Here is a 25285-nt window from a genome sequence, read left to right on the forward strand (position 1 = left end):
CCTCCAGTATTACTTATATACCTATATTATCCAGAACATGCCACATTCTTGTGCTTTTCTGACTTCTACTTAACTATCCCCTCAGCTTTATAAAAGTCTTCCCTAAGTTGTCTATTTGGTGAAACCTTCCCTGGCTCTGACACCCAGAATGGCTTTCTCTGTGCTCTCATGAAACGTCTTATCTCCATTGTAACAATAGTCATCAGGTAGAATAATCAGCTGTTTGATGGAGATGAGAGTCACTCTTTTATCCCTTTCATATGTGGTGCCTACTAAATTGCTGATAACTCAATAATTTTTGATTGAATGAACAAATGGTGGGGTGTTGTTACATTTCTCATCATGCTTACAGTTTATATATCAAGAGATCAGTGATCACAGCATGAGTTCTTAGTTCATTTTTTTTTGTTCACTGAATGTTTTCTGTTTGAACTCTGTTCAAGAACAAGAAAGATCAAGAGCTGTGAATTCAGTGTAGAAATTATGAAGATGTTGCACTGAAGACAGGGGAATGGAAGAGCCTCAGTAGTTATTTATGACTTTCAAGATCCATCTTGCATGGTGATAAACTTCTGTGAAGAACCCTTCACTTCCCAGGGTGATACTTCCTTTGGCCCAGGACAAGATTCCATGCAACCTCCCATCACAGATGGCCGGGGCGGCTGAAACTTCCTGCCAGAGAGAAGGAATAGGAGGTCAATGTTGCTTTGTCCTCATGGGACAAGAATAAATCCAAAGAGGTGGTATATTATAGTTGCAGAGGTATCTAAAGGACGGGACTCATTTGTTTTTGAAAGGTAACAACCCTCTCTTCACGTCCACCTAGATCTCACCTCTCTTGGTTCAAGCTCAAGCCCAAACTGAATGGAAGAAAGAGGAGAAGGGACAAATGATTCCACCCAGAGTCTTTCCCATTGTAAAATGAGGGAAGGGGAACTAATGACAAACCCAAAATCTCGGGGGAGAGAGGAGAGGGACTCCAGGCCTTTTGGATGAGTGCCATGTGGTTTTCCTCAACTACCTTCAAAGTCCCCTTGCTATCTTTCTGTCTGAAGAAAGTTACCTTAGTTCTAGATAAGATGTTTAAAGGTTGTCCCACACACATGATGCGTGCTGCCATTATTTGTCCCACCATGTTCTGGCAGTCATTGAGGGGGAGAGAATATTGGTTTATCCAAGTCAGGATGTCAGGGTCGCTGACTGTGGGGAAAAGGAAGACAAATAACATCTAGTCACTCTGCTTATCACACATACTCTTGTAATTGGCTCCTATTTTGAGAAATCCTTCTTAGGGTTTCTCATTCAATATCTGTGTCAAATCAGTAGATTCAGAACATGATGTCCCCCTCACATCAGAAATCAGATCTGTAGTTCCCTCTCTACTTGCCTAATTTAGAAACCTTTCAAAACCCATGAAAAGATTATAAATGACATAAAAGCAGTCAGACACAAAGCCATTGTCCCTAAGAAACCTTTATTTTTGGCATCGAATTTTTTACATTTAATCATAAAGGGAAAAAACTATTTTTAATGTGTCTGAAGCTGTTTTTTAATGAAATATATTGTTTAAAAGTGGATTATTTGTAAGTGTATGAAGTTATGGTGCTCATCTTCCTCATAGTGATTGTTACTCAGCTGTTAACCTTAGGATGCAAGGATTCTGACCACAGTATTAAAGAATTCTAATCTCTGGTGGAGAGTGACAAGGAGGAAGGAAACAACAAAACTGATTAGAGATTGCTCAAACTAAGCCTAGTGTCGCTTATGGAGCAGAATTTTTCTCATAGTGTATCCAACCTAATGTCCTAAAACACAAAGTGTCAGGTCAGACAAGAAAGAGGGGAGTTATGTTCAGTTTTAAGTTTTTATGGGAATTGAATTGAAATGCATAGAATAAGCTAGGTGAAAGTAACCAAGTACTTGAAATAATGAATTCCTAACAAATATTTGAAGCCTTGCACCAAAGAGCTTACAGAATTATTTTGTCACTGTGATTCTGACATGAAGAACCTATGTGATAAAACCTTCATTTGATTTTATTTTGTTTTCAAATGATATGTAATAAATTATTTTTTGATTACTTTGAATAAGGCTTGTAAAGTCAAGGATAAAAACTGTAAACTTCAATTTGCTTAGAAAAAAAATATTCATTTAGATTCCCAGGAATGTTGCTTCTGAATTAAAAATGAAATTGCCAAATACTGAGAATATCAAAGTTCTCACTTTTTATTTGTTTTTTTTTGTTTATTTGTTTTTGTTTTTGTTTTGTTTTACAGGAAAGATAGGAGTGTTCTGTGGCTATCAGCCCAGGGTTTAAACTTGATTAATATCATGACATTTGCCTCAGTGAACACAGTTTCATCGAGCTGATCAATCAGTGTCACTTTTTAAAGTCAGCCAATCAGACCACCTGCAATAAACATGCCTCAAAGTGCCAAGCAGTGAACAACAATCTCACACAACAACCATGCCTCTATAGACATCAACCCCCTTAAGCTTCTTAAAGTCTTGTAATCCCTGTTCAAAAAACTTCTCCCAAACCGCATATAGTCCCAGTACTCTGCTCTGCTCAGGGAGACTTTGTCTGCTCAGCATTGTTCTTCCTCACTGTGATCAGCAATAAATTTAGCTTTATCACTTCATTTCAGATATTGAGTGGTGCCCCCATCATCCTTTGACAATACAGAGAGCCCGATGGGTTACTAGCAGCCACATGAAGTAAAGGCCACCGACAGTCAACAGATGCGTAAGAAAGCAACTCTCTTCCTCAAGTGCCCGTGGTGAGACATGCTTCTGCAGAGACCAGGTCCCCTCTGCCCATGCCAATGAGAGCTGAGAGGCTGGAGACATGTGTGCCTGAAGCAGAGGCTGTGGCAGTTTTTCCCATTGGTAGGTCGGGCCAGAGAGACACCAACAGTATGTCATAATCAAGTCCCCTGTGCATGCCCTGGTGTCCACTTCTAAGGGGGGGCTGTTGGATGAAGCAGCAGGTATAAAAGTTGCCTTCTGTGTATAGGAGCAGCTCCCTCAGCCACCTCCACCTCTCCGGGTCCACCTGAGTGAATCGTATCGATATAGGTGTGGTTGTCTGCGGGGGGGGATGGGGAGTATCTTCTGCCAGATCCCCACATGCTCTGTTTTTGTTTTCCCACTGCTGCTTGATGAATTGCTTGCTGGACTGTCAGCAGCCATCAAGAAGACAGTGAGCTAACCTCCCACAAGATGCCTTGATACTGTCTTTAGAGTGAGGACTCCTGGTTCCTCCAACCATTATTTGAATTCAGTTCCCCAGACTCTGGTCTTGAATGTTCTAGAGATACCACAGTTCCTGTGGCTCTACTCATTGGTATCAGATTGGCTGCCCTGTATCAGCCTCTTCGGATTTTATCTCTCGGCAGGATAAAGTCCTGGCAGTAATCACGAGGGTCAGGAACATTACCTCATAGCTGCCATTCCCTTCACGTAAATCCCTCCACATTTTCCCCAACTCCAAAACCTCCTCAGGATGAAGAACAGAGTCGAACACTTACGGTTTTTGTATCCATTCCAAGTCCAGGTTGGGATAAAGCAGGAATCGTTAAATGCTAAGTGTTCCATAGATATGGCTATGGTTCCCACGTGGGAGTTGAGCGCAGCAGCCTTGGACAATTTTATCAGCATCAGGTCATTCTCCAGAGATTGTGCTTTGAATTCAGGGGAGGGCACAATCAGTGAGTAATTCCGTATCTGCTCTTTCTTATTTTTGACGCTGGGTTGATAAACTCCCAGTCGGATTTTAACACTTTGGAAGAAAAAGGGCAAGGAGATAGAGAAGAGCAGGGTCAAAGAATGTCAGAACCACAAAAATGCCAGAACTGACCCCCCCCCCAATCATCTTAATTTTGTCTCTCAGACTTGAAAACTGAAGTGACCTGCTTTGGTTTGTGAAAGACTACTAATAGTTTACGGGGTTGTAGAGTCTAGAGTCAGTGTGTATATAAAACCTGGGGTGTATCTGCCACCTCGAGTGCACTTGGTACAGTCTAGTATTGTTTATTATTATTATTATTATTATTATTATTATTATTATTAAGATTTGGAAAACATGCATAGGCAGGTGATAGAGATGTGCCCGCACTCCATTGTCCCAAGCAGCTCTTGAGCAAGTGTATTGAACCCTTCACTTCTGGATATTCTTAGGTCTCTCCCAGCCCCTCTATAGCCCCCATGTCATTATATTTATGATGTGCCGCCTACTTTTATCACTGATTCCCAAGGCTCTTAATCTATCAGGATGCCCACTTATCATTTTCCATTATATTCCCTGGACACATTCCAACATACGCGCTTCTACACCAGGAGTCCAATCATGCTACGGATACAAGAGCCATTTCCTACAAAAACCATTCATGCATTAGATCTGGCTGAGAGAAGAACATCAAGTTTTCCAACTCCAGTTCTTGGGAGGGGATGAACTGTCTTTACTTCATATTTCTTATGATGTGCAGAGCAGAGATCCCATCTGTGTTTGGGGTTTTTGTTTGTTTTATGTTTTGTGTTTTTTTCAATACTTTATCTTTTTATTTAAAGTCAAGGTAGTTAACATATACTATAGTATTTGGTTTCAGGAGTAGAATTCAGTGATTCATCGCTTACATACAACACCCAGTGCTCATCCCAACATGTGCCCTCAATAATGCCCATCACCCATTTAGCCCATCCCCCCTCCAGCAACTCCATTTGTTCTCTATATTTAAGATATGGTTTGTCTTCCTGTTTTTATCTTATTTTATTTTTCCTTCCTTTCCCCTATGTTCATCTTTTGTTTCTTTAATTCCACATAGGAGTGAAATCACATATTTATCTTCTCTGACCGACTTATTTCACTTAGCATAATACACTCTAGTTCCATCCATGTTGTTGCAAATGGAAAAATTTCATTCTTTTTGATTGCCAAGTAACATTCCATTATATATATATATTCCATACACATATATATATATTCCATTATATATATATATTCCATATATCTATATTCCAAATATATATTCCATATATATCTATATTCCATATCTATATATATTCCATATCTATATATTCCATGTCTATATATATTCCATATCTATATGTTCCATATCTATATATATTCCATATCTATATATATTCCATATCTATATATTCCATATATCTATATATTCCATATATCTATATATTCCATATATCTATATATATCACATCTTCTTTATCCGTTCATCAGTCATGGACATTTGAGCTCTTTCCATAATTTGGTTATTGTTGATAATGCCATTATAAATATTGGGGTGCATTTGCCATTCAAATCAGCATTTTTGTATCCTTTGGATAAATACCTAGTAGTGAAATTGCTAGTTCGTAGGGTAGCTCTGTTTTTAATTTTTTGAGTAACCTCCATACTGTGTTTTCTGAGTGGCTGCACCAGTTTGCATTCCCACCAACAGTGGAAAAGAGTTCCCCTTTCCCTGCATCCTTGCCAACATCTGTTGTTTCCTGAGTTGTTAATTTTAGCTGTTCTGACAGGTGTGAGTTGGTACCTCACTGTGGTTTTGATTTGTATTTCTCTGATGATGAGTGATATTGAGCATCTTTTCATGTGTCTATTAGCCATCTGGATGTCTTCTTTGGAAAAGTGTTCATGTCTTTTGCCCATTTCATCACTGGATTATTTGTTTTTTAGGTGTTGAGTTTGATAATTTCTTTGTACATTTTGGATACTAATCCTTTATCTGATATGTCATTTACAAATATCTTCTCCCATTCTGTCGGTTGCCTTTTCGTTCTGCTGATTGTTTCCTTTGCTGTGCGGAAGGTTTTATCTTGATGAGGTCCCAATAGTTCATTTTTGCTTTTGTTTCCCTTGCCTTTGGAGAGTGTTTAGTAAGAAGTTGCTGCGGCCAGGATCAAAGAGGTTGCTGCCTGTTTTCTCCTTTAGAATTTTGATGCTTTCCTGTCTCATATTTAGGTCTTTAATCCATTTTGAATTTATTTTTGTGTATAGTATAAGAAAGTGGTCCAGTTTTATTCTTCTGCATGTTGCTGTCCAGTTCTCCCAGCACCATTTGCTGAAGAGACTGTCTTTTTTCCTTCGACATTCTTTCCTGTTTTGTTGAAGATTAGTTGGCCATAGATTTGTGGGTTCTCTATTCTGTTCTATTGATCTGTGTGTCTGTTTTTGTGCCAGTACCATACTGTCTTAATGATTACAACTTTAATAATACAGCTTGAAGTCCAGAATTGTGGTGTCTCCAACTTTGGTTTTCTTTTTCAACATTACTTCGCTTATTTGGGATCTTTTCTACACAAATTTTAGAATTATTTGTTCTAGCTCTGCAAAGAATGCTGGTGTTACTTTGACAGGGATTGTATTGAATGTGTAGATTGCTTTGGGTAGTACAGACATTTTAATAATATTTGTTTTCCTATCTATGAGCGTAGACTGTTTTTCCATTTCTTGGTATCTTCTTCAATTTCTTTCATAAGATTTCTATAGTTTTCAGTATACAGATCTCTTTCCTCTTTGTTTAGGTTTATTCCTGGGTATCTTATGGTTTTGGTGCGGTTGTAAATGGGATCAATTCCTTGATTTCCTCTCCTGCTACTGCATTATTGGTGTATGGAAATGCAACTGATTTCTGTATGTTGATTTCATTTTATTTTTTTAACATATTTATTTATTTTGAGAGAAAGAGGGAGACAGAGAATCCCAAGCAGGCTCCTCACTCAGCACAGAGCCCCAGATGGGGCTTGAACTTATGAACCATGAGATCATGACCTTCGCCAAAATTGGGAATCAGATGCTTAATGAACTGAGCCACCCAAGCACCCCACTGTATGTTGATTATATATCCTGTGACTTTGCTGAATTCATGTATCAGTTCTAGAAATTATTTGGTCGAGTCCTTTGAGTTTTCCACACAGAGTATCATGTCATCTGCGAAGAGTAAAAGTTTGACTTCTTCCTTGCCAATTTGTATGCCTTTTATTGTCTGATTACTGAGGCTAGGACTTCCAGATGTTGAAGAACAGTGCTGGGAGTGGACATCTCTGTCGTGTTCTTGACCTTAGGGAAAAAGCTCTCAGTTTTTCTGTATTGAGGATGATATTAGCTGTGGGTCTTTGTATATGCCCTTTATGATGTTGAGGTATGTTCCTTCTATCCCTACTTTCTTGAGGGTTTTTATCAAGAAAGGATGCTGTATTTTGTCAAATGCTTTTTCTGCATCTATTAAGAGGATCATATGGTTCTTATCCTTTCTTTAATTAAGGTGATGAATCACATTGATTTGTGAATACTGAGCCAGCCCTGCTGCCCAGGAATAAATCCTACTTGATCATGGTGAATAATTCTTTTAACATACTGTTGAATTCAATTTGCTAGTATCTTGTTGAGAATTTTTTCATCCAGCTTCCTCAGGGATATTGACTGTAGTTCTCCTTTTTAGTGGGGTCTTTGATTTTGGAATCAGTGTAATTTTGGCTTCATAGAATGAGTTTGGAAGCTTTCCTTCCATTTCTATTTTTTGGAACAATAAGAAGAATAGGTATTAACTCTTCTTTAAAGGTCTGGTAGAATTCCCCTGGGAAGCCATCTGGCCCAGGACTCTTGTTTGTTGGGAGATTTTTGATTACTGATTCAATTTCTTTGCTGGTTATGGGTCTGTTTAAATTTTATATTTCTGGGGCACCTGGGTATCTCAGTCAGTTAAGCGTCCATCTTCAGCTCAGGTCATGATCTCACGGTCTGTGAGTTCAAAGCCCGCATCGGGCTCTGTGCTGACAGCTCAGAGCCTAGAGCCTGCTTCAGATTCTGTCTCCCTCTCTCTCCGCCCCTCCCCCTCTCACACTCTGTCTCTCACTCTCAAAAATAAATAAACATTAAAATTTTTTTTTAAGTTTTATATTTCTTCCTGTTTCAGTTTTGGTTGTGCATGAGTTTCCAGGAATTTTTCCATTTCTTCCAGACTGTCCAGTTTGTTGGCATATAATTTTTCAGAGTATTCTCTTATAATTGTTTGTATTTGATGTGTTGGTTGTGATCTCTCCTCCTTCATTCATGATTTTATCATGATTTATTTTATTTGGGTCCTCTCTCTTTTCTTTGTGATACATCTGGCTAGGGGTTTATCAATTTTATTCTTTCAAAGAACCAGCATTTAGTTTCATTGATCTCTTCTACTGGGGTTTTTTGTTTGTTTGTTTGTTTGTTTGTTTCTGTATCATTTATTTCTGTTCTAATCTTTATTTTTTTCCTTCTTCTTCTGGCTTTAGGTTTTATTTGCTGCTCCTTTTCTAGCACCTTTTAGATGTAAGGTTAGGTTGTGTATTTGGGACCTTTCTTGCTTCTTGAGATAGGTCTGAATTGCAATGTACTGAATGCAATTGTAATCCTCTTAGGGCTGCCTTTGTGGCATCCCAAAGGCTTTGGGCTGTCATGTTTTCATTTTCTTTTGCTCCCATGTACTTTTTAATTCTTTCATTGATTTCCTGATTAACCCATTCATTCTTTAGTAGGATGTTCTTTAGCCTCCATGTATTTGGGGGCTTTCCAAATTTTTTCTGTGGTTGATTTTAAGTGTTACAGCATTGTTATCTGAAAATACGCATGGTATGATCTCAGTCTTTTTGTACCTGTTGAAGGTTGATTTGTGACCCAGTATGTGTTCTATTCTGGAGAATGTTCCATTTGTACTTGAGAAGAATCTGTATTCTTCTGCTTTAGGATGAAATGTTTTGAATATATCTGTTAAGTACATCTAGCCCAGTGTCATTCAAAGCCATTGTTTCCTTGGTGATTTTCTGCTTCAGTCCATTGCTGTAAGTGAGGTGTTAAAGACCCCTACTATTAGGGTATTTTTATCAATGGGTTTCTTTATGTTTGTTATTAACTGACTTATATATTTGGGGGCATATATATATGTGTGTATATATATATATATATATATATATATTGAATATTAGTTATTCTCCATGAGAGAGTTTCCTGACACCTTCCTATTGATCTCCTCTTAAGCCACCCAAATGGGTGTTACTTTTCCCATTGGGAAGGATATCCTCTCTCTTTCTGGGTCTTCTGGTTCCTTTAGAATGTCATTAAGACTTGCCGGGATATCCTATAAGACTTGCTTTTCTTTAAATAGATCCCTCCCAGTCCCAAGAACAAAGGGATACTTACGGTAAGGGGCAGTGGGCAGCTGTCAGTACCCACTCAGGGTGAATGAGAGTCCCCACACAGGGTTCTGGGCTGGACTGCAAGTAGACCATGTAAGGAATAGTAAAATCTTCTGGTAAGTTCAGCTTATCAGCTTCAGACTCTCTGGCCAAAATGACTCCTAAAGAATTGACAGAATCACAAGTAGAGAGAGAGTCAAACAGGTTGTGGGGCAACACTTAGGGTAGTTTTTTTCAGCCTAAGGTTTTCAGAGATAATACCAAGGACTTCAAATTATTTTAAACATCTTTTTTTTTTTTTTTTTTTTTAATTTTTTTTTCAACGTTTTTTTATTTATTTTTGGGACAGAGAGAGACAGAGCATGAACGGGGGAGGGGCAGAGAGAGAGGGAGACACAGAATCGGAAACAGGCTCCAGGCTCCAAGCCATCAGCCCAGAGCCCGACGCGGGGCTCGAACTCACGGACCGCGAGATCGTGACCTGGCTGAAGTCGGACGCTTAACCGACTGCGCCACCCAGGCGCCCCGATTTTAAACATCTTTTTAAAAATCAGAGAGAATCACGCATGCCACCCAAGCTATATGCTTCAGGGACATTGTCTTTGGTTGAGAAGGAAGCATATTAACATTAACTCATGGGCTGATCAGGAACTCTTGACTGGTAGTGTGGTGTATTATAAAAATGGGGGAAAGTGAATTATTCCTTTCAAAACATTATTTTTAATTAACATGCCAACCAAGCATGGAAGTAATGATTGCATACCACCTGCCTTTGGTAGTGAGGGGATGGAAAGGCTTTGGGCAGGGCCCCGGGGCCTCCAGTGCACTGCCCCCGGCCTGCCTGCCTTCCCTGCCCACACTTCTGAGTCCATCTGCCAGGCAGAGGGAAGCATGGCTGTCCAGGGAAAGTGGCAGGCTAAGGTATCACACATTCGATCCTCAGGAGAGAGTGGGGCACTATAGTGACATATTCCAACTTGCTCACAGGTCTCAGAGGGGATGGGAGAGCCCGCTGATGGGACAAGTCACATGGCTAGAGATTCCTTTTGTTTTTTTCAACAGTTAATTGAAGGAAATGCCTGCCTCTTCCTGTCTCTTCAGCTGTGGCTGACTGCTTCCCCTTCTGACCCTCCCAACCCTCCTGACCACTGTCCCATCCCTCGCCAGGAGGCCCAGGCCAGCCACTCACCAGCTGCACTCAGGAGAGTGAAGATGAGACAGGGCTTCATGGCGGGCAGTGATCTTGCACTGGATCAAGCTGTAAATGTCCCAATCCTTAGTCCAAGTGCCCTTGGCAAAGACAGCTGGGGAGAAACATTAACTGGCGGTTAGGAGGAGAAGCAAAAATCTTATAGCAGTCTTGAAACTAGGGCTCAAACCCCAATTGTATAAGGCCTGGTTGGGCGCTGTCTCTGATCTGGGTGCAAGAGAGGAAGTAGCAGACCAAGTCAAACCCCTGGTGCTTCTTCTCTGATCCCAAATATCTCAGGAGTTATGATGTATCTGCTGACATTTTTCCTCCCTCTCTGTGACATAGCCTTTCTTTGTTGTCCCCTCCTCCCTTTGTGACTGGGTCCCCTCTCTCTCTGCCCTCACTTGCTGTCTCCCTTCTTCTAAAGAGTCCCTCTGCCATTCTTAGAGACTCATCAAACACTGGGATGTGAAATAAATGTAACAAGTCTTTCCCCACCCCCATTTTCATCATGAGGCAGCTGTGGTCCTCATGGAAGTTATTGACAAAGTCAGGACTCGGCCCTGAGTCTCTAGATTTTCTCTGCCATATCGAACTTTATCTGAGCCCTGTGCTCCCAGAAGACAGTGGCTGTCAAAAATCCTGTGGCACTTTTGTGCGCAGGGAAATGGCTTACCACAAAGAATTACCCTTCCACACACGAGTTACTAGAGACTCCATCCACTCTTTCTCATGGCTCCTGTAGAGCTTGGGATGACTCCCTTGTTTACCTGTGACAAGGCCAAACACCTTTCCCAGTTTGCTTGTAACTGCTGAGGTGGTCAGACAGACCCTCCAACTTCCCCATTCTTCATCTCACGAATGATTAGCTAGGCTTAGAACTCTTTATTACCTTGCAACTGGCTACACATAGAGAAAACGCTTTCTGTTCAGCTGAGAAGTCCCGACTGGAAAATAATTGGTTTTGTTTTGTTTTGTTTTGTTTTGTTTTGTTTTGTTTTGTTTTACTGCAAATCTCCACACCTGTAACTTGTTTCTTACTCCCTCTAAGGTGTCTTCAGGTAAAACCATCTTGCTGAGACTCTCTGATCTTTGGATCTGGGGTGCTCTTACTGAATAGTCTGAATACAGCCAATCCCTTTCCATGTACACTTTTTGTCTTTCACATGTATTACTCTTTTCAATATTCCTCTTTATAAGTTAGCCTTACATGATAACTTCATGACTGTACCCCCCAGACATATGAAATAAATGTGGGTTCAATCAGGGATATTGGTTTACAATTTTCTTTTTTTGTGATGTCCTTCTCTGGCTTTGGGATCAGGCTCATGTTGGCCTCATAGAATGAGTTCAGAAGTATTCCCTCCTCTTCAACTTTTTGGAAGAGTCTGAGAAGGATTGGTGTTAATTTCCTCTTCAAGTGTTCGGTAGAATTTGCCAGTGAGGTCTGGCCATGGATTTTCTGTGCTGGGAGGTTTTTGATTACTGATTCAATCTCTACTCCTCACTGATCTGTTCAGATGATCTATTTACAAAGTGCTCAGAACAGTGAGTTCTAATGGCAAATAGTAAATGCTATATAAATGCTTGTTTTGTGAAATAACTGGAACCTTAGTATCTCCAGATTTTCCAGGCGTCTGGGGATGCCTTCTTTTTCTTAACATCTAAGTATTGTTGTGAAGTCCTACAGAGCGATGAAAAGCATGAGCTCTGGAGTCCAGCTTCTAGTATTTCATTCCTGGCTGCAGGACTTCCTAGCCGCCTTATACTGAGAAAAACATTTGACCTCTTTAAGCCTCAGGGAGGAAAAAGTATTTGTACCTATCTCATAGGATACTTGTGAGGATTGAATACTACTGAAAAGCATGTAAGAATGGTGCAACACATTGAGAAACAAAAACAATAAATACTAGTTGTTATAATGATGATGATTACATTTTCCACCCCTGCAACAATGAGAAATGGCTTCTGCATACTAAGAATAGCAAACCTTCAGTGTGTCTCTGGTTCACAGAATTGTGTATTTTGTCTCAGCACTGTCCCAGAATATGCTGCTCGTGAAAGTCAGGGATTCGGGGTTATTAAGTACCATGGGTTTAAAGTGTGCCCAGTCTAATACAGCTCTTTCTATGGAAATAAATTACTACCCCCTCCAGTTGTAACCAGGTTTCATGTGTGACACCCGGTGACAAATGTGGGACTCTGAAAAGATGTGGGAGGAAGAGGAGGAGGACGGAGCTGGTCAGCAGTCCCAGCCTGCCCTGCATGGCACTCATTCTCAGCAGGCTTCCTCCTCAGAGAAGGCTTTTGTAAGGTGGCAAGGACTACCACCAAGTTTTGTGAACTAAAAAGCCTGGGAATTTCACTAAAAACAAGCGACATTTTTGTTTCGTAAAATCTATTCCATGTTTATTGAGAAAAATATAGAGAAGTAACAACAGAAATATGAAACAACAGTAAAAACTCACTAAAAGTTGTCCACTATTAGCATGGCTAGCATTGCAATACTTTTTGCTCTGCCCATCCTCTCTCATTTTCCCTCAATAAAAAAAGTTAATAATTCTTTGACTTTTCTCTTAAGAGCATTTTCAGGTTCACAGCAAAACTGAGAGGAAGATACAGAGACTTCCCATGTGCTGCCTGACCTCCCCGATCTCACACATGCATACAACCTCCCCCATTATCAACATCCCCACCAGATCGGTGCATCTATTACAATGGATGAACCCACATGGACACATTATTGCCACCCAAAATCCGTAGTTTACCTAGGATTCACCCTTGGTGTTATACATTCCATGGGTTTGGCCAAATGTACAGTGACATGTGCCATCATAGCATAACACAGAGTATTTTCACTGCCCTAATAGTCCCTGGGCTCTGTCTATTCATCCCTTCCCCCAACCCCTGGAAACTACTGGTCTTTTTATTGACTCCATGGTTTTGTCTTTTCCAAAATTCCATATAGTTGGAATCATCCAGCATTTAGCCTTCTCATTTTGGCTTCTGACACTTAGTAATATACATTTAAGTTGCCTCCGTGTCTTTTTGTAGCTTGATAGCTCACTTTTGTTTTAGCCCTGAGCAATACTCCATTGGCTGGGTGTCCCACAGCTTATTTATCAACACACCTATGGAAGAACATCTCTGTTGCTTCCAAATTTTGACAATTATAAATAAAATTGCTGTAAACTTCCATGCACAGATTTTTGTGTGGAGAGAAGTTTTCATCTCAATTGTTGGATTATGTTTCAGCAGATTCCATACCTGAGATGGGGTATAAACAGACAATGATTAGACTGAGTTACTCAGAATAAATGAGTATCTCTAAGACTAAATAAAGACTTTTGTATTTGTATCCATTCAACGAGACAGAACTTCTTAATGGACTTTTAAAAGTGAGACTAAAATAATACAAAGACAGTAAGTAAATATCTTTATTTTTAACGGCGTTTGAAAAGTTGATATCAATACCAAAATAACATGCCATAAAAGATAAATGATGGGGGCGCCTGGGTGGCTCAGTCGGTTAAGCGTCCGACTTCAGCTCAGGTCATGATCTCACAGTCTGTGAGTTTGAGCCCCGCATCGGGCTGTATGCTGACAGCTCAGAGCCTGGAGCCTGCTTCAGATTCTGTGTCTCCCTCTCTCTCTGCCCCTCCCCTGCTCATGCTCTGTCTCTGTCTGTCTTAAAAATAAATAAAAACATTAAAAAAAAAGATAAATGATGACAATGGTTTGGACTTCAAAAATGAATTTAAATAAGGTTTGTAGGGTAAAAGAGGCTTCTCTTTGTCTTATTAGAGCAAATATTCTCTGATAAATTCATCTTGAGCATATGTTGAAATTCTTTCCTGGCTAATGGGAAAACTAACAAGTGGATTATGGTGTGTACCAGTATGAAGTAAACTTCTACCCAGCCTAGCTATCCTGTATGAAAAAAAATATTTGCATAAGGAACTAAGCTTCTAGGTGCAGATATCACTTTATTTTACACAGCTCCAAAAGGTCACAACCATGAGGTTGACAGTTGAGAGCCATCTTAGGGTTTACAAGAGCAAGTGATACATAAAGAAAACTCATCTGTTGCTATGATTAGACATGGCAAGAAAAAAAACACTTTTGTCTCTATGCAGTGTTCCTAATCTCAGATTGTTACCTCCTTATATTTCTGTATTTTTCTGCACAGATACCATGTCTTCCTGGATCTTATTGAATTATGAATTAGGTATTTACTTGGAGTAAATATATTTTGGTGAGAGATATCTCTTCTGACTCTACAAAGTGGCTTTTTATTTCAAATTATAGGATGCTTTCATAGGTCTTTTTATGTGTTTCTCAGATTATACAGTTGACCCGTGAACAGCATGGGTTTGAACTGCACAGATCCACTTATATGCGGACTTCTTACAGTACAGGACTGCAAATGTATTTTCTCTTCCTTCTGATTTTCTTAACATTTTTCTCTGGTTTTCTTTATTGTAAGAATACCGCATATAGTGCATATAACATACAGAATATGTGTTAATCAACTGCTTATGTTATCAGTAAGGCTTCTGGCCAATAGTAGTCTATTAGCAGTTAAGTTTTAGGGGAACCATGAGTTATACAAGGATTTTTGACTCTGCAGGGTGTTGGTGCCCCAACCTTCATATTGTTCAAAGGTCAACTGTACTTTAGAAGCAGGTGTGTACTTTCCAGTCATCCACCCCTTTATCTGGTTTGCTTTTCTGTAGCATTTGCATTGATCAGCATTATAGTCTACCGTCTCTGTTTATTTGTTTTCTATTTACCCAGTGAGGACATATATACCATGAAGGTAGGGTTTTGACTATTTCTTCTGCTGTATCTTTAGAGCATAAGACAGGGTGGAGACATTGTAGGTCATCATTAAGTATTTGTTGAGTACGTGGTTGGATAAATGAATGAAATAGTTACATTGTCTCCACTGAGGGATGTACCAGATGTATTTAATCAATCTTCTATTAATGGATCTTTGGATTGTTTCTGGATTTTCAGAATTACATAGACAATGTATCAATACGCACCCTGGATTACTCTAGTGGAGATTGTGGCTGCCTTCTTAACATCCACTCCTCCTTCTCTTGGTAACCATCCTTATATAACCATTCAGTTAACCAAACACGTACCAAGTTCATTGCGGAATGAAGGTCCACCCCTTGCTCTGAGGTTATGCTGGGTAACCTAATTGTAAATTAATCAGCATAATCCCACTAGACTATTGACTCAGGTTTGTGCCAGTGACCAAATTCAGTGAAAGACACACATTATGATGTCTGCCAGGGACATCTGGGAAAGAAACTTCCTAGATCTGATGGGAGTAACTTTGTCTTTCCCCCTCAATATAGACAAGGTAGAGTCAGGCTCTGAGGGCCATTTCAGTCACGAGGTTTTATCCTGAGGATAAAACTGACATTAATGCACAGGACAGAGACAGGAATCATAGGGTCCTTGACATTTTTGAATTGCTGAATCAAAGCATCCTTGAAGCCTTCCCAGTTTTTAAGCTTCCGTTAGTACATTTTTAAAGGCCATATGAGTTGGCTACTCTGTTCTTTGCAATGGAATGACTCCTAAATTATACACTCCCATTTATACTTTGTTTTTGTGGTTGTATGGATATTTCAATAGAATAGAGTTTTAGAAATGAAGTTTCTGCGTCAAAGAGCATACAGATTTTACATTTTAGTATAAATTTACAAATTATGAAGAGTTAGATTTTTTAAAAAGACAGTTGATAGAAAATGACAAGATAGGCTGACAAGGGAATATTGAATAGTATCAAGAAAAAGGATTTTTTCCATACTTTTCTTTGGACCTTCCCTTATCTCTCATCTTTTATATAGCTCCCTTAACCTCCCAGGTCTCTGAATCTGCCCTCTTCTTGCGGTGAGGTGGGTGGTGCTGGTATGGAATAGAAAATGTTTTAGAGGAAACGGGAGAATCTTTAAGGTCATTTGTTTCTGGAGAGAAGCCTGAGATATTTAGTTAAGGTAGATCTAAAGCAACCTATTTTAACATAGAGGAGTTATATATGAAATTAATTAATTTAGGCCATATGCAAACATAAAAGCAGTTCAATGAGAACTATGGAAATAAGACAGGACAACTTAGTTATGACCATATATTTAAGAGCCTTGAATGCAAGGCTAAGGAATTTGGCCTCCATCCCAGTGGAATTGACAAGGCAATATGAAGGGCTCAGGACTGGTTCCTATGAATGTGCCATCCAGAATTACAAAGGAATAGAAATTTGGTAATGGGGCATGTATCTTCCCAAATTTTCCTCTTCCAAAATACCTGGTGTGGACTGTATGTTTGTGCCCCTCCCCCATGCCCACAAATTTATGTACTCAAACCTAACCCACTACAGGACAGTATTAGGAGATTGGACCTTTGCAAGGTTTATATGGTCATAAGGCTAGAGACCCCATGATGGGATTAGCGTCCTTATAAGAAGAGACTAGAGCCCTCTCTCTGCCAGGTGAGGACACAGTGAGAAGGCCCCTGTCTACAAGCCAGGAAGTGGGCCTGCACTGTTTCCCACTGCACCTTGATCTTGGACTTCCCAGCCTCTAGAACTATGAGAAGTTAATGTTTGTGGCTTAAGCCACCCAGTCTATGGCATTTTTGGTATAACAACCTAAACCGACTAAGACAATATCCCTCCTTCACCTTATTACTGAGGCTGTGAACATTTTCCCATTTCAAACCTCCTCCATCTGCTCCAGGATGTCCGTGCTTAGATCCCATTATATTCTTCTCCTGGATCCATACCGGATATGCACAGGAATCACGTGTTGGGACTTGTTCTCCAAACCAACTCTGTAGCCACGACTTCTATGACCTCAGTGTAATAGATCTGCTCTGTAAACTGACCTGCATTTTCACTTTCTTTCTTTTATAGTTCAAAATAGTACCTTATTTGGGCTGGGATGTGGGGGTCTGGTGGGGGAAGACGAGCAATGGGCACAGACTGCCTACAGACATCATGCCTGCAATAGCAATAAAATCCCAGTGGGAAAGCAAGAAAGATCTTAGAGAACTGGAATATATAGGTAGGTAAAATCTTGGGAAATGCAGGAAATCTGTGATTTGTACAAAAAAAACAAATTCTCCATCTGGTGGTTTCCATTATCTAGCCTCACAGTTTCAGATGGACTGGAGCCAAAAAAAAAAAAAAGAAAAAGGAGACCATAGTGTCACAGCAGTAGCAATGCTTTGGGAATAAGGGCCACTGGAGCTTCCCTGACTCTGAACTAACTCAATGACTTTGGGCAGTTGATTTGCCCTTTCTGTACCCTGATGTCATCATCATCTGTTCAAAAATGTGATGGCAATAGTGACTTCAAAGCTTATCCATGCTTATATCTTCAATGGACCACACAGAGCCTAGCAGATAGATGATCAGTAAATTCATTTGGATCAGGTTGAATGAATACCTATGTAACCTTTCCAATTCTATCCTCATGTAATTGTTCAATTCTGTGCCCACTCTCTTACTCAGCAGTCAGTTTGAAGATAAAGTTCATAAATATTAAGTAAGGACAGTTCTTGGACACATGTGGTGTGGGACAAAATTTTTTTATTTAGATACTGTTTTCAGGCATAGGTGGAAGGCGAGGTTGACTAACGGGATAAGGTGTGGAGATGTCCATGTGCTTAGTTGGCAGCGATGGTCTGCTGAATCCAGCTCACGTAGTTGCAGACCTTGGTGTAGACACCGGGTTTGCCTCTTTGAGCGCAACCGGCACCCCAGGAGACAATGCCCTGGAGCTGGTTGTTGCAGACCACAGGGCCACCAGAGTCACCCTGAACAAGAGGAAAGAGACAATAAGAACTCTCAGTTACACCAAGTTGGGGGAAAGGCTCAAAGTTGTTTCTCCATTACTCTGGGTCCGTTTTCCCAGGTTGCTGATTCTCCAGGAAGCATCTTCACTTTTCCTGGGAATCCAACCCTCAATCTCTGTACTACATCCCTATGCTTTCTACCCCACCCCCCTCCTCCTAGCTCTTGCTCTTCTCTTAGTTGCAGGCGGGCAGGACCAAGAAGAGGTGAGGACAGGTGAGTGCAATGCTGCCCAGCTAGCCCTGCTTTTTTTTCCAGAAAGTTTCCTGGTACAATATACCTCCTCAGCAGGGCGCCTGGGTGTGCTGTTTGCACACCATCTTCTGTGTATCTTTTTACCCTTGACCCTAACCATTAATATCTCAAAAGGAAAATTTATCATTTATCCCAAATCTCTCCCTTGTCCCTTATAATCCATCCCAGAGACAGCTTCTCAATCTGTGTTTCAGGAAAGGGAAAATATGGTGGAAATGCATGCGGCTTGGCCAGAAGGAGTACAGAGAAACTAACCTGGCAAGAGTCCTTTCCGCCTTCCAGGAAGCCCAGACAGATCATGTTGCTGGTGATCTGGCCTGGGTAGGCTTTACGGCAAGCACTGTCAGTTAGTATGGGAGCTTTCAGACACTGCAGGACATCAGGATAATTTTCTGTTGGGCACAAGGGTAAAAATGGAAGAATATTACCCACAGGATTCTTGGAGATTTCTTTCCCAATCTCTCCCTCCTTCCCTACTTTGCCAGTAACTTCTATTTGGAAGAACAACTTTTATCTGGAAAGGCTTCCAAACAGTTTTAATCAACAAGTTGTTCTCTCTGACGCTGGCATCAGTGACTCCAGATCTCAAATCTGGAGACTACCTCTTAAGCAGGTCTATACTTTAGGTGGTACCAAATCTCTCAGCCTCTGTTCTGTTTACCTCCTCGGTTTCTACTTCTTTGCAAATCACGAATCACACTTCAGCTGAACATCTGCTATCTTTATCACAGTTCATTTTTTCTTGTGTTTTCCAGCAAAGGAATCTTCCTAAGACTCCATACATCCACAAACTATCCTCTGGGAACCTTGCCTTGAGTGACAGTTCAGACTGACCCCCAACATGTCTTTCACTTCTAGGATTTTCAGACTTGGTGCTTTTGTTCCAGGTGACACTCACCCCCAAAGCTCTGGACATTTCCCCAGCCAGAGATGAGGCACTGGGAACCAGAAGGTGCACAAGATCTTGGCAGAGAGATAGCAGACACTCGAGAGTTGAGGGTGGCAGGTGAGCTCAATTTAATCAGCATGATGTCATTATCAATAGTTTTTGCATTGTATCTCGGGTGGCGGATGACCTTGGCCGAATTGATGAATTGTTCACTGCCCTCAGAGACTGCAATGTTGTGTTCTCCCAGACGCACCTGGATTCGGCTGGATTAGAGGATGCAAAGTTCTCTAAGTATCCAACTTGAGATTTTTCCCCCTCCCCTGTTCCCCCCAGTCATAAGCATAAGCATGAACACCATCCCCTTCAAGTGTTCCCACACATAGGTAATTGTGCACTTAAGGCAGCCCTACCAGATACGGTCCAGGTTAGAGTAACTCTTAAGTGGGTGTCACTACCAGCCCGCCATCTTGTTAGAATAGCTAGATGCCTTTAGTTCCCATGACTGAACAACACCAATACAATGATGGCAGGTTAGGTGGGAATTGATGAATATTATTCAGCACATGCTATTCCTCCTCTGGTTGAGATTATCAGTTATTGTAGGGAGACATGGCAGGAATCAGAGACATGCCAGGATTTTAAGGGGGCAGCATGAGTTGTACTTATTTTTAACATTGTACTGGAAACTTCTTTTGGGTTTTTACCTCCATATGCCATTTTTTCCTGGTTGAGCTATAATGATTGTGACTATTTATCGATTAATGCTCTTAAGCTAGTCCTAGGTATACTTCATCACTAACTAGTTCCCCTCCTCTGTCTCTGGTACCATCATTTGGAAGGCTACCAGGGAACTCTAAGGTTAGCTGTCCATGTAAAATTCCCTCAACGCAACATACAGTGCCTGGGGAGAGTGACAAGGCTTCTAGAATCTGAATGCTCACCCCTCAAGCATAACTCTCTAGTTTACCCTGATTGTGCTTTGGCAGGGCTGGGGGATGAGCTGATCTGGGAGAACAGATATGTGAGTATCAGTTACTTACGACTTGTAGCAGTGAGCCGCAGACACCACCCACCGGGAATTGATGAGGGAGCCGCCACAGAAGTGGTAGCCCGAGTTCAGGGACACCTGGTAAGGGACAGAGTTCCTCGGACAGGTGTAGCCCCCAACGATCTTGTCATCGTCATCAATGGGGAAAGCCACTGACAAGGAGAAGTTGGAAACTATCTGTTAAAAGATACATCTTGGAATTTCTACTTACCACTAAGTTTTTGTAGGTGAACTAGAAAAGAGAAGATAATGTTTTCTTGTCACACATAATCAGGACATGGTGATAACATAATTTTCCCATAATGTTTTTCCCAAAATCTTATTACTCTATCTATACCTTTGACACATACTCTACTTACACCATTATAAATATCTAATTTGTAAGTTATGCTTTAAATTTGATAAATATACTGTTTTTCAACATATGTACCACACAAACACACACACACACACACACACGCGTGCGCACACACACACACACCTTGATCAGAGACTCTTATATATTAAATGCCCTGAACATTACTACCTAAGGATGTAAAGAATACTTTTTAGGAGTGCCTGGGTGGCTCAGTTGGTTAAGCATCTGATTCTTGGTTTTGGCTCAGGTCATGATCTCATGGTTTGCAAGTTCGAGCCCTGCATCGGGCTCTGCTGCTTGTGATTCTCTCTCTTCCTCTGTCTCTTTGCCTGCCCCTCCTCTGCTCACTCACTCACTCTCTCTTTCTCTCACAATAAATAAATAAACATTAAAAAAGGAATACTTTTTATACAAAACTTTGTTCAGCAGACATGCAAATAGGTGTTCAGTGAAGCTTTGCAGTAACCATGCTTATATTGATTTATGGTGGTTGGTATAGGATACTTATTCCCGTGAAGTAGAGGGAAGGAAGCTTTTAGAAGCCCCCTAAGAATGTTCTAGCCTGGAAGGAATTGGGAGTTTGTACTTTTGTTCCCCAAATTTCTCTTTTTGGTTCTTGTGTAAAATTTTCATGAAATAATTTCATAGAACATTATATTTGGTTTCCCTCTCCAACCTTTCCCCTTATTCCAATTATCTTTCTAACATTTTTCAATTTATTCAGCATTGTGAAGTTTGGACCACTGATTTATTAAGATTTCTATGGCTCCCAAAGTCTATGATTATATTATATCCACCCTAGTGTTCAAATATTTTGAAGTAATTTTGGGAAAGACATTTAGAGACTAGTGTATTGAATTTATACTCATCCAATTCGGGAAAGTTTAATAGCAAGTTTTTGATAAAATTTGGTAGTATAAAGAATAGAAACAGATATTTCTCTACGTCTTTTGATGATTAAATGATATGTTATTTTACACCAGAGAGATTTCATTAAGAAAGACATTGTAAAACCCAGCCCATAGCTTTTATTCATGAGAAATAAAGTATCTTTGCCTGTTAAAATCCTTTCAGTATAGAGGAGACTCTGGTTCTGACCCTCACAGCCTCTTCAATGAGCCCAAGACTAGTCATTGTTCCCGATTATTAATTCAAAATGCAACATTTCCTTATTGTTAACTATCCTTTCCTTTTCTCTCTTCCTTCATAGATTTTATCTTGACGTTCAGGGCAATTTCTGCCTCTTTATACTTTCTACACTAGTTACTCCTGCTCACTATAATCTGTCCCCAACAAGTGAGATTTAATTATGTATAGATATTTGTACTAGGGTAGTTTCCCCTTATCCATGGTTTCGGTTACCTTCGGTGAACCGCAGTCAGGAAGCAGATGGTCTACTTTCTGATGTATCATCAGGAGGTCATTACTAGCCTAACACTATCTCACTATGCCTACATCATTCACTTCACTCCATTTATCATGTAGGCATTTTATCATCTCACATCATCACAAGAAGAATGAGTCAAGTACAATAAGATATTTAGAGACAGAGATAGAGAGAAGAGCATGACACATAACTTCTATTACAGTATGTTATGATTATTATATAATTGTTCTATTTTGTTATTAGTTTTTGTTAATCCCTTAGTGTACCTAATTTATAAGTTAAACTTTATCATAGGTACATACATATTGGAAAAAACCATAGCATATACAGGGTTCAGTACTATCTGCGGCTTCAGGCATCCCCTGGGGTAGATGTATCCACTGCATTCATTTATTCGTAAAGACTCACCAGCAGCTCCCAGGAGAGCAAGGAAGATGAAGGTCTTCATGGTTGCTCACTGGATTTGGACTGAGAAGTGTGATGATCGCTTTTCATTCACAGATATTTATACCCCCAGGTTTGTCATTGACACCCATGGCCATGGGTACCAGAAAAGTGATTTGACTGGAAACTTACAAATCCAAATTTAGAATTCAATTCTATGCCAAATTGAAGATAATTCAGCATCATATTTAAACATCAGCTTTTGTCTACTTTTCCAGAAAGTTGTGGAAATGGAAATAATAAACCCACCTGGTGCAATTTGTTCCCCATAATAGAAAAGTACATTGGAGCAAGGTCACAGAATGGGGCTGCAGGTGTCCTGTTTCCCAGACAAAAATCTTAAGTATTTGGTTGTCTCAACCGTGAACTTTTATCTGAGGACTCTCTTGAACACTACCCCCTTGATGTTTAATTAATATTGGCGCTTTCACAGTTATATAATTTTTCTTGTGGCATCTGTGGCTTTGTATAGCCACGTTAAACTTTCATTATTAATAGGGAAACTTGTTTCCTTGAGAAGAGAAAAAAGTGTTCTGAATTGAAACCATGATCGAGGTAAACAGGAGAATGAAAGAATAACTTACTAGAAGTTACTATATATTTTATATCTATAAAAACTTTGCATATATTAATTTAGAAATTCTCATTACAACCCTAGAAGATACCTGTTACTATCCCCACTATACATATGGGGAAACTGAGGCACACAAAATTTACAGAGGACTTGAGCAACATCACCTAGCAAGTACACGGTAGGGTCAGGATTCCAGTCCAGGAAATATGGCTTCAGAGTCTGTGCATTTAACCACTATACAACACCTCTCCACTTAGTTCATCACAATCTGGACACCAAGATAATAGAGAAATCTTGACGAATGGTAATACAATTGAAATCGATGGAGTGCTTACTATGCGTCAGGCACCGTGGATGGGGTTTCTATACATCAGTTCATTCAATCCTTACCAGCAGCTTTATAGGTGTTGTTCTAATTTTTACCATTTTATATATGGGCACAGTGAAGCTTGGGGAAATTACATGTTTTGCTCAAAGTTTTATACTCTTGAGTGGTTAACACAGTGTTCAAACTCGAGCAGACTCATTTCAAGGATCATAAACTCTACTGTGATGCCATAAACATAACTAAGGAGAATAACCTGAACTCCACCAAATTAAGGGATGACCCTAGGGAGCAGAGAGAATTCTTAGATAAATTGAAGAAATGGGTTCCTGGAGCAGGAGTTGTCATAATTAATGAAGCATGGCAGAAGTATCCAGAATAAGTGAATCTCAGGGACCAGATTCTACTCCCACACATCTGAATGGCCTACCAGAATGTTACTTCTGCTTTAGCAGATGGTCGTCTCTCATGAAGTAGTTTGTTGCTTTTGCATTCAAAGTTGTGCTGATATAAAGATGATTCACTAGAAGGCAGAATTTCTCAACCCCAGCACTACTGACATTTGGGGCCAGGTAATTCTGTGTTGTGGGGAACTTCCCTGAACACTGTAGGATATTTATCAGCACCCCTGGCCTTAGTTACAAGTACCACTAGCCCCTCCTCCACGTTGTGACAACCCAAATGTCTCCAGACATTGCTAAATGTTCCCTTGGGTTCAAAATCATCCCCAGCCGGGAATGACTGATCTAAGGAGAAAAGATGGGCAAAGTAGCTTCTAAGGCCATAGCCATGGGTAAGTGATTTGAACGTTAGGACAATGTAGGCAGTAATCAACTACTGAATGAATGGCACATAAAGCAGGGGGCCGTCCCTCACTGATACCTAAAAATCATGGAAATTAAGGAGTAAGAGAAGGGCCAGGCCCAGAGTGAAGAAGGGAGAGCCTTCTCAACCCGTCCAATTATCTTCCTTTATGATACCTCCATGGTGAAGTGTTGGAAGTTGTGTGGTTCTGAATCACCCCTGGAACTTCCCTTGAAACTCACCAGAGACCTTAGCCCATATGAAAAGCACATCATCTTCAAAGAGTTCCCACAATTGTTGACTCATGTGCTGCTATGCTGTAGGGAGCTCTCCCTGGTGCATTCTGGGCTTTATCACTTGGACCCCTTCTCCCTGGAAGGGGAAGTGTGAGGGTTGCCAGGTAAGAGGAGTTATCTAGACTCAACTGCAAATGCCCAAATAAACACCTGAGATAAAGGAACATGGACCCATCCAGTGGCAGCGTGATGACTCTTCAGTCATCTAAAGCAGTAGTGGGGATGTGGGGAAAATGCCGAGTGATGGTTTCTGGACTTTAGGTATTCCCAAATAACTCTCACATGTGGTGCATGGAAACCATGTACACAATGCCTTTAAAGTAACTTAAGTTTTGATTAAAAATTTTTTTTAATGTTTATTTATTTTTGAGACAGAGAGAGACAGAGCATGAATGGGGGAGGGTCAGAGAGAGAGGGAGACACAGAATCCAAAGCAGCCTCCAGGCTCTGAGCGGTCAGCCCAGAGCCTGACACGGGGCTCAAACCCACGAACTGCGAGATCCTGACCTGAGCTGAAGTCGGACGCTTAACCGACTGAGCCACCCAGGCTCCCCAAGTTTTGATTTTAAAGTAGACTTTTTTCCTGAGCCTCTTCTCAAGCATAGATGTTGATATTTCATGTGTTGGTGAATCTTTATCTAATGCACATTAAAATGAACA

At 40.4% G+C, this 25285-nt stretch overlaps 2 protein-coding genes and 1 long non-coding RNA gene across 3 annotated transcripts in view; 1 reads left to right on the forward strand and 2 right to left on the reverse strand.

Annotated features, from left to right (window-relative positions):
- The window catches only part of LOC125160516 (uncharacterized), a 57098-nt gene that overhangs the window by 19568 nt on the left and 12245 nt on the right, over positions 1-25285 (forward strand). The window contains exon 3 of the long non-coding RNA XR_007150271.1: positions 2649-2889. This is a non-coding gene — a long non-coding RNA (uncharacterized LOC125160516). The remainder of the gene's footprint in view (positions 1-2648; positions 2890-25285) is intronic.
- LOC125160505 (probable inactive serine protease 58) lies at positions 384-10548 on the reverse strand. Its single transcript, XM_047849501.1, has 5 exons — positions 10373-10548; positions 9188-9344; positions 3531-3781; positions 1064-1200; positions 384-672 (listed from the first exon to the last, which is right to left on the reverse strand). Exons 1-5 carry the CDS (start codon positions 10410-10412, stop codon positions 523-525), a joined length of 735 nt encoding a protein of 244 aa, XP_047705457.1. The 5' UTR covers positions 10413-10548; the 3' UTR covers positions 384-522.
- LOC125160507 (serine protease 1) lies at positions 18059-22630 on the reverse strand. Its single transcript, XM_047849504.1, has 5 exons — positions 22591-22630; positions 20430-20589; positions 19399-19652; positions 18756-18892; positions 18059-18208 (listed from the first exon to the last, which is right to left on the reverse strand). The coding sequence occupies exons 1-5, from the start codon at positions 22628-22630 to the stop codon at positions 18059-18061; spliced, it is 741 nt and encodes a 246-aa protein (XP_047705460.1).

The sequence above is a fragment of the Prionailurus viverrinus genome, chromosome A2 (assembly GCF_022837055.1).
Source record: "Prionailurus viverrinus isolate Anna chromosome A2, UM_Priviv_1.0, whole genome shotgun sequence".
NCBI classification, from domain to species: domain Eukaryota; kingdom Metazoa; phylum Chordata; class Mammalia; order Carnivora; family Felidae; genus Prionailurus; species Prionailurus viverrinus.